Consider the following 9,592-nt stretch of genomic DNA (forward strand, 5'->3'; position numbering starts at 1 on the left):
TGAAGCAATAATCGACTGCCCAGGCGACAGGAAGCCTGCACACCTCCCTCTGCAGTGCAAATCACCATCGACCAGCTGCAGCCTCCCCTCCTTGCCTCTGACAGGGGCTTCGCACCTCCCGCCCCCCTCCCCGGGAGCCGCCTCCTCCCTTCCCACCCTCCCGGCTCCATCACCCCTTCCCGGCCCGGGGAGCTCCGTCTCCACGGCAACGGCGGCCCCTAGCAACGGGGCCCCTAGCCATGACAACGGGGAGGTGCGGAAGCGGCGCGCGGTTCTTTCCGGTCGGCGGCAAGATGGCGGCGGGGCTGGTGGAGTTGCGGCGGTTGCAGTGGCGATTGGAGGAGCTGGAGCAGCGTGTTGGCGACGGAACCTGCGGGCCGCGCAAGGTGCTGGGAGGTCCCGCAGCGCTCGGGGGACGGCCCGGAGCGAGGCGCCTCGGCCCGGCGGGGTCTGACGGGTCCGTCCCCTTCCTTTGTGCCCCTGCAGGTGGCGGACGAGCTAGTGAAGGTGCAGGTGGCGCTGAGCAATATCGCCGGCAAGAGGGAGAGGATCAAAATCCTGTTTAAGAAAAGTGAGCGGCCTCGGAGAGGGGGGCCCGGGGGGCGGGGAAGCTTGAAACCCCTGTGTTTGCTCCTCTAAACAAAAATCCTTTCCATGCTCCCTGTGTGAGCCTCTTTGATTTTGGGTTCTTGTTTTGCGTGTTTGGCAGAGAAGTAAGCAAGTAGGGTGTCTTTCTGCTTGCGCTTCTCCCACTCAGCTGTTGGGGGTAGGAAATGGGCTACTGCAACCTGTTATTTGATTTATGTCCGCCTATATTGGCACAGTGATTTGCTCTGCCTGAAATGCAGCCCTCAAGGGTTGTTGGAGTGTGAGCTCCTGAAATGGCTTCTTGCATACTTGGACTTCTCGGGCATGCTAGAGCAGCTCTCCCCTGTGTGTGTGGTGGGAGCAATAAGGATCACACGCAGCCACTGGTGGATGGATCTGGGGAGCTGACTCTGAACTGGGGGATATTGGGAGTGGACACCAGAGTGGTGCTTTGTCCTACAAAACTGTCTTTTGGCCAAATTTTGCTGTCTGGTATCACAGGAGCAAGCTACGTAGGGAGGGTTGTTGTGGTCCAAAGCTGCGGTGGCTGTTTGGTATAAACATGTAAACTGTGTATTTGTAGATAATTTTAAGGATCAGGATGGAGGGCTATTTCCTGGTTTTGTTTCAAGGGCAGGAAGAAGCAGATTTCACTCACCTCTAATATTGTTAGCCAAATAAAAAGCAAGCATTGCAGGTGTCTGTAACGAAACAGTTACTTGGCTTGAGCCATTTGCAAGTTCTTGGTCACGGTGTTCCAAAGTCACCTGTTTTCGAGTGCTTTAGAAATTCATGAATCTGAACAAAAATGACCCTAAATGGGCAGTGTTTACAAAGTAACCTGATGTATAGCACGGGGGGGGATTGCACCTGTAAAGGCAATAATATATCCCCTACTACTTGTCTCCAAACCTATTTTTCACTCTAGTTGAAGATGTAATAAAATACCTTGACCCTCAGTACATTGATAGGATGGCTGTTCCAGATGCCATGAAGTTGCAATTCATCTTGGCAGGTATGGCATGAAATGAGAGGAGACAGGGTTGGTGGGGTTTTTTTAGCACTGCAAAAGTTGTCTTTTATATAAACTGGATTGGGATGGATTTCTTTTCTTTAGTTATAAAGATATGGCAAGGCACCCTCTTTAGAGCTCTCAGAGAGATGGTTTGTACAAGGATGTCTGTCACCCTTAGTGCTCCCTTGTGAGTGTCCATGCTACAGTTTTATCAGTTCTGATCTTTCTAGTATTGATCAGTTTAACCCTGAATTAATAAAAGCTTGAGAAGAAAAACTGGATCTAGAACAGTTTTCCTCACCCCATTTCTAATACTCTCTAGGCTGTGACAAAAATTGAAGACCTTTGGATGTATGTTAAACACTTTATAGCCTTATCTTCTTTTGCCCCAAAGAATTTGGTTCAGCCTTGTATTGGTATAGTCTGCAAATGAAACTTGGAGATTATCCTGCCTTAAGTTGGTGTGAATGAGAATCCAGTGGTGAACAACACAAAAGTCTAAATAAAATAATAAAAAAGCCCCTTTTTGTATAGCTAGATCAGCTGGAAAAGGGAAGCTGGAATACAAGTGTCAGTCCCAGCTCTTTGATCATCAGTTTGGAGTGGGACAAGCCACCCTTGGGGGGTGGGCTATGGTTGACCTGTTTAAGAGCACTTGCCCCTTGGAGACTTTGGAGACTGCAGTTGGAGGTTTTTGTGACTTTGCTCTAGCTTTGGCTACAAGATGCTTTATATTTGCCAAGCTGTTCTCTGGTGTGTTAGGTGTGAATGGTTTAGAAAACCAATTCGTACCCATTAATCCAAAGTTACCTCACCAGTCTTTATGAAAAGCCAAAGCAGCGTCTTGTATCTACTGATGTTCCTTCTTGTCCCTCCCCAATCAGAGGAGCAGGTTATTCCTTCCCGAGCAGCCCTTCTGGAGCAGGTGAAGAACCTCCAGCCTATCTTGGAAAGTGCCAGTATCCAAGGTATGCATGTTCTTCTGCAAGTTTAAGCTGCAAATGTCACCCCCCAAGCTGCTGCCTATCTTGCTGGTTTTTTTTTTTCTTCTTGAGCCTCAGACTTGAGGAGAGGGCAGCTAAGCACACAACCTGGTGTGAGTAAAGTAGGTACAAACTTAGTGGTATGTCTGCTCCTCCCTCATGCTGCTCTAAAGTCTCATGCCTGACCTCTGTCGGGAGTGTGCAATGTCATGCAGAGCACTGCTGAGTGCCGTAGCTGTCACCCAGCACTGGTGGGGTGGAAATGTGGCTCCTGCACCAAAGGCCGAGGATGTGATAGAGTAGGTTAGGAAGCAGGTTAGAGACCCGCGGCTTGGCAAAGAGGGTGAGCACTGTGTATGGTCACCAGGCTGTGGAGCCACTCCTGCCTACTGCTTATGAGCAGAACATCCCTGCTCCTGGTGTAGGCAGAGATGCCTTTTTAATTGCTTGCCATAACATTCATCCAAGTAGTTTACTCTGATGTAGCTCTTGAGTAGCCCTCAGTGCAGGCATCCCCTAACTCATGCCATTCAGAAGCAGTTAGCAAATAAACTTGATATTTAATGTACAGTGTAGCTAGGTTTTTTTATGGTATAAAAGGTGTGTTTGTGGTGTGTGGCACTTGCATTCAGTGAGCGGAGTTCTGCTGTGATGTGCTCATGGAGAAGGAATGGTCTTTATTTTGGTAACTAATCCCACATGATGTAAAACAAACAAAATGGATTTCTCTTCTGTGCTTTCAGCGGTTCCTGACCATGCAGCCAAACTACAGCGACTCTCTCAAATCCGCATACAGCAGCAGGTAGCGTGAATATTCTTGATAGCCTTGACTAGCAGGGAGAAGGAACCACTTGTTAGTGGCTGTACTGACACCTCTGTATTTGCAATTGTTTGAATTGCTCATTTATAGCAGGTTTTTTTCCATCTTGTCCAGGATATTCATGCTGCAGTTTTTAAAGAGGTTTAAGCAATTTGGGGGTTGAACTAGCCAGGATCTCTAAAAACTGAGTCTGAGTTGGAAAAGTGCTTTGCCTACCATAAGCCTGCTCAAAACAGAAGTTTGGGTGACACTTAATAAGCAGTGGTGGGTTTAACCAGCTGGCATTCCCCCTCTCACTGAGACACTGAGGTAAAGCATTGCGTTCCTCCAGTGTCCCAGTCTCTGGAAGGCTGTTGATACTGTCACCTGGTCTCTTCGCCCTTTCCTTCCCCATTTGAGCATGCCTGGGCAGGGCCTAATGCCCCCTTTCAGCATTTTGCTGTGAGTTTCTGTTCTGGGGCAAGCAAAGTATGGGTGCTGAGGAGAGGCAGGCAGTAGTGCAAAGCCCATGACTTTGGCACTTCATGAGCTTGGGTGTTTCTCTGTAACCTTTCTCTTGACTGTTGAAACCCTTCCAGCTGCAACGAATGGCCACAGCCAGCGTCTAAGCACTAATCTCAGTACTGGCCTTGGATGAGTTTCCCCCTGTGCTGTCAGGGACTGGGAGGACAGATGTCCTTCAGCTTATTTATTGCTCACTCATTGAGGCTCCCCTCTTCACAGGAACAGCGTCAAGATCTCACTGACAGTGTCAAGATGCTCCTTGAAGACTACAACAAAATGGTATCCTTTGAGCCTTGGGCCTGACACAACTGAACTGCCTGCCTGTCTCCTGGGCTGCCTCGCCCCATCAGATGTTGTTGGAAGCAGGTGATCCCCAGCCCTGGGTTTAATGGCCAGTGCCATTTCTGGCATGGTGATGCCTGTGTCCCTGTCATACTCCTCTTGGGAGCAGAGATGAGGGCCAGAACTGCCCATCTTTCTGAGATGGGAAGGGCAGGGTGCCACCTGCAAGCCAGAGCCTCTGTGCTGGATCCACTCACAGTGCAGCTCGGCATGAAGGAGCAGCACAGCCTGTGTGCTGGTGCAGAGCTCGTGCTGGCCAGCTGGACATTGGCATCTCTATCAGGTGACTGCTGGTCTCTGTGACCTGCCCAAGCCAAACAGCAGCTAATCCTGGCCATGTTAGGATCCCAGTGCTGAGACACATCCTAAAACCACAGTGGGTAGGGAGCTCTGCTCTTTTCTGTAGAAAGCCCCTTGAAATGCAGTGCTATGCAGTGTTCAGAAGTGCTTCCTGGACTCCCATCGGTGTTTGGTGCTGTGCAGTGGCTCAAGGTCTGGATGGTTTGAGTCTGTGCAGACTTTCTACAGTCTGGTGCCCCAGGTCTCTTCCTCTCCCAAGGAATCGGGATTGTAACAGTGCTGTTGGGCTGCCAGGGCAGTCTCAGGCTGTGCTCTGACCTTGGTTTCTTCCCTGAAGTTTCCACATCTCTTTCCTTAAGAGCCATGTCCAGACCCTGCTTCTCTCCAAGCAGTTCGTCCAGTGGAATGAAATACTGACACGGCTGGAAATGGCCAAGGAAGCAAAACCTGTGGCAGAGTGATGGTGGAGCCCAGAGCACAGAGAACCCTGGGGACCCTGCTGGCCTTGTGTCTCTCAGGAGAGGCTGCAGCAGCTTGCACCCTGTTGTCTCGGCATCTTCCCACTCATCGTGAGCATGCTGCGAGTGACATCGCAGGCTCTCAGGGGCACCCTGGCTCCGTGGCTGCACTGCGTCAGCCCCAAATTGAAGCCATGCTACTCCTTAATATGCCACTGTTTGCAAATCTTGCACTTCCATGAAATACATTTTGGTTTGTAACATATTTTAAAAATCCCTTTCTGCTCTTACTGTGGACCATAGTAAAGTCCTGAAATGCTAACTGGGTTGTCTCTTCCTCTCCTGGGGGCAGCCATGGCACAGACTGGCTGTCCATCCCCGTGTGGTTTTCCCCAAGCAGTGAACTGTGGAGACCTCATGGCAGCTTGTAGGAGATTGCTGGTGGCTCCTGGTACAGTGGTTTCAGCCTTGGGCCAAGGGCAAGTAAATCTCTTCCAGTCCCACAGCCTTCCCTGAGCTGCAGCACGTGTTCTTCCTGCTATTTCTTTCCATTCATGTGAGCTGCCTGTGCCCAGGGGAATCTGGCCTGATGAGGCTTTTCCCCCAGGCAGTTCTCCCATCCCTGCATTGGGAGGAGGGAGCAGCTCTTGCCTTTGTCCTGCTTACCTGAGTGACTGCTGCAAGCCAGAGCCTGTGGCTGGTCCTTTCTTGTTCAGGGGGGTTGTCTGTGCCCTGCCTGGTTGGGCTAGAACCTAGAGTTTCTCCTAGCATAAAGGTGGTCTTGAGTTGAGGTCATGCTTTGGAGAGGGTCCCAAACCCTCCTGCTTGGTTAGAAACAGACCAGCTGTGTGTGATGTGGGAGCCCTGCAGGAATGGGGCAGGATCCTAGCAGGGAAGTCCAGAGGGGCTTGGCTGTCTGTGTGTTCCCACTGTGGGGCCAGTACTCTCACCTGCTCAGCGAGCTCTCCTCTGGGCAAACCATGGCAGGGCTGTAAGCCTGCAGAAAGCCATCTAGGTGCCTGGGAAACTCTGCTGGCCCTGGGACTTAATATTCCTCCTGGTCAGGTAATGGGGAGTAGTTTGAGACTGCTTCAGCAACACTATGAGAACCAAGTTCTTCACACAAATGCACTCACACGTGTCCTTGCGTGGGTGCACATGGAGACAGCCGGCATGGCCGGTGTCAGGGACAGCACGGCGGGGCTGCCCGTGCTGGGAGGGCACTGGGCACCGTCCCGTGGAGCAGCCGCACCGTCTCTTGCCTCCTCCAGCTTCCCAGGCCCGTGGCGGACCGGCAGGGACACCGCTATGATGTTATAGCGCCGGAGTGACGCCAGGTGGGGGCGGTGCGCACCGCCTCCCCCTCCCTTTGCCCTCCCTGCGCGCGCGCGCGCTTTGCGCCGGCCGCCATCTTGTGGCGAGGTGCGCCCTGAGGCGGCCGTAGGTGAGAGCCGTTCCCGCACCCCCACCCCTGCTATAGCGAGGCTCGGCCTCCCCACAGGCACCTATAGTGCCGCTGGGCCTCCTCCTGGGACCCTATAGGGGCACCTGGCCTCCCCACAGACCCTCATAGTGGGGCCTGTCACACACCCCCCCCGCCCGCCTCATCCCCCACAGCAGCGGCCTGGCCTCCCATCAGACCCCTGTAGGCTTCCCTCCTCCCCCAGTAGCAGGGGCTTTGCCACCCTGCGCTGTGCGCTCTCCTGTCGTAGCAGCCTGGTCTTTCCCAGGGCCCAGGGACACCAGCCCCACCTGCTCCCCCATCCCAATAGCAGTGACGTGCGGAAAACAGACTCCACAATCAGTGAGATTGTAAAGTAGGTATGTTCATTCAGCGCTGGGCAGCACGGGGGGTAGTCCCACCAAAGTCGTGTGCGCCTGACTTGGCAGTTCGCTTCGAATTTATACAGTCAAGTGTTACATATACATAGAGTTTCGCAATACGCCTTTACATAGGCATGATCTACCCCCACTTCATATTAAAATTAGTTCCAAGAAGTCATTTTCCTAAGTTCTTCCCAGCTGCGCCTGCGCAGTGCCTCCTTGTGGTGGTCGTCGGGGGTCGTGAAGATGAAGGCTGTATGTCTTCTTCACGGTGAACTCTCTACCTTCTGTCCCTGTGCAGACTCAGTCGCTCCTTGGCGTTTATCCAAATCACAAGGCCGGTCTTGGCTGGTTCTTGGGGTCGACTTCTGCTTCTTATCAGGGACTATCTCTTGCCCCAGCCAGCCTCAACAATGCAAATGTTAAACATCACCTCTCATCCCCTTGGGCCATGTCTACCTCTATTGAAATTCCTTTAACTTCATTACAAGCTAGATAATTATTAAACAGTTCCTATCTACAGCCATATATCTACTATGGTTCCTTTGGCTCCCCGTCTCAGTCCCCCCTTTTCTAGAAAATAGTACATTCTTTTACTATATACAACTCTAGTACTTCTAATACATTCTTTCCCTATCTAGCATTCTCTCAAAATATTTGTTGGACTTGAGTTTTCGTCGCAACTGATTCTTTTTCCATTCACTGTAAGAATCTCCTGTACTCTTACAGCACCAAAAGCCACATCAAACCACGCGTAAAAACTAAGTGTCCATCGGGTTTTGTGGTGACTTTCCATGGAGTTTTGGGTGTCTTTTCACTCTGGTGTGATGAATCCAAGCGTTCCGTTCCTTGATCCTAATCGCGGTGAAGGAGGTAAGTAATACTTGAAATGGTCCTTCCCACTGCGGCTCCAGAGTTTTTTCTGTAAGAGACTTTATATACACATAATCTCCTGGTTGTATATTATGTACAGGCCCATCCAAACCTCTCCCTCGAGTCCCTACCACATGCTTCCTGATTTTATTGAGTTGCTTGCCTAATGCTACCATGTAAGAAGTCATAATTTCATCCCCCGCTTGAACAGACACCCCTCTCTGTATCCCATAGGGTTGTCCATACAACATTTCAAAGGGGCTCAGTCCTTCTTTCGCCCTTGGTCTTGTTCGTATACGCAGAAGGGCTAAAGGGAGAGACTGAGGCCATGTCAAATTTGCTTCTTGTCCCAATTTCACAATTTGCTGTTTGATTAAGTGGTTCATTTTTTCCACTTGACCACTCGACTGGGGGTGATATGGAGTATGAAGCTGCCAATCTATACCCAAATGGCGGCTAATTTGTTGTACTATTTTTGAGACAAAATGTGGTCCTCTGTCAGAGGACATGGTTGCTGGAACCCCAAAACATGGTATTATCTCTTGCACTAATATTTTAGTTACCTCCCAAGCTTTAGCCGTTCTTGTTGGGAATGCTTCTGGCCAACCTGAGAAGGTATCGATTAATACCAATAAATATCGATACCCCCCTTTTCTTGGAAGTTCTGTAAAATCAATTTGCCATTGTTGTCCAGGCCCATTGCCTTTTCCAATCTGGCCCATTTCCGGCTTGGGGGTATTCTTAGGATTAGTCTGGAGGCAAAGATCACACTGTTGAGTCACCTGTCTCACCGTGGTATATAAATTTCTAGCCACAATTTCTCTTATCAAATGTTTATACAGAGTCTCTGTCCCCCAATGTCTTTTCCTATGCTCCTCCCGTATCAAATGCCACAGTAAACAAGAGGGAACGATTAGCTTTCCCTGTGGGGTATGAGCCTACCCTTCTTCATTATATGACCCTTCTAAATCTGTAATGAGCTTCTGATCTTCCTTGGTATATTCTGGCTTACCTTCTAGGGAGATTTGTCTATCAGGAATTAAAGCCCCTTCTGTTTTTACCTTTGTTTTGGCCACTTGTTTTGCCTCTCTGTCTGCCAGCTCATTCCCTTTTTCCAAATCTGAACTCACTTTCTGGTGTGCCTTAATATGCATAATTGCTACTTTCTCAGGGAGCTGGACAGCTTCCAGTAACTTCAGAATTTCTTCTGCGTGTTTGATATTTTTCCCCTGGGAATTCAATAGTCCTCTCTCCTTCCAAATTGATCCATGTGCGTGTACAACTCCAAAGGCATATTTTGAGTCTGTATAAATGTTCACAACTTTGCCCTGGGCCAATTCCAGGGCGCGGGTTAGAGCAATTATTTCTGCCTTCTGTGCGGAGGCGTTCATGGGCAAAGCCCCTGATTCTATTACCTCTTGGCTGGTGGTGATGGCGTATCCCGCATGTCGATTACCATTTAGAACGTAACTGTTTCCGTCTGTGAACCAAGTTTCCCCGTTTTCCATGGGGCTGTCTTTCAGGTCTGGGCGACTGGCGTATGTTGCTTCGATGGTTTCCAAACAGTCATGATGTACCGGTGTGGGAGAATTGTGGGAGAACTTGTGGGAGAACGAGGGAAACTGCGTAAGGCACAACTGTTATTCTCTGTTTGCTAGCACAAGACACTACTGTTCTTTGTTATAAGTTTGCTGAAGTAAGCACAAAAAGTAGAACAAGGTCAGGCGTACGTGACTGATAACAGGAGGGCAACGTGACCGAAGACAGGGTGCAAGACAGCATGCAGGTGGAGGAAACTTCGTGTGATCAGAAGACTTTATCCAATTAGACTATTGTTTAAGCGCGTGAACAGCACATGTTAACCAATCAACAAATGGCTTATGTG

The 9,592-nt window shown here is 50.1% G+C and overlaps 1 protein-coding gene across 2 annotated transcripts; it reads left to right on the top strand.

The window, feature by feature from the left end:
* Nucleotides 1-274: 274 nt before the first annotated feature.
* Nucleotides 275-6,369, top strand: LOC128136287 (dynactin subunit 3-like). 2 transcript variants are annotated; one of them, XM_052775574.1, is made up of 8 exons: nucleotides 275-386; nucleotides 487-571; nucleotides 1,517-1,603; nucleotides 2,488-2,571; nucleotides 2,659-2,708; nucleotides 3,330-3,388; nucleotides 4,130-4,189; nucleotides 4,924-6,369. In XM_052775574.1, coding segments are annotated over exons 1-8 (519 nt in total). In that variant the 5' UTR covers nucleotides 275-293; the 3' UTR covers nucleotides 4,925-6,369. The 2 variants fall into 2 exon arrangements, with proteins under 2 accessions (XP_052631534.1, XP_052631533.1); XM_052775573.1 differs by lacking the exon at nucleotides 2,659-2,708 and having other exon boundaries at nucleotides 4,924-6,366.
* The last annotated feature ends 3,223 nt before the right edge of the window (nucleotides 6,370-9,592 follow it).

Source organism: Harpia harpyja, chromosome W (assembly GCF_026419915.1).
Source record: "Harpia harpyja isolate bHarHar1 chromosome W, bHarHar1 primary haplotype, whole genome shotgun sequence".
In the NCBI taxonomy this organism is placed as follows: Eukaryota; Metazoa; Chordata; class Aves; order Accipitriformes; family Accipitridae; genus Harpia; species Harpia harpyja.

Coding starts and splice junctions, on each gene's coding strand:
- LOC128136287 (XM_052775573.1), top strand. CDS start 294: ATGGCGGCGGGGCTGGTGGAGTTGCGGCGGTTGCAGTGGCGATTGGAG. Junction 1,604..2,487: donor GTTGCAATTCATCTTGGCAG/GTATGGCATGAA, acceptor CTCCCCAATCAG/AGGAGCAGGTTATTCCTTCC. Junction 4,190..4,923: donor TTGAAGACTACAACAAAATG/GTATCCTTTGAG, acceptor AGCCATGTCCAG/ACCCTGCTTCTCTCCAAGCA.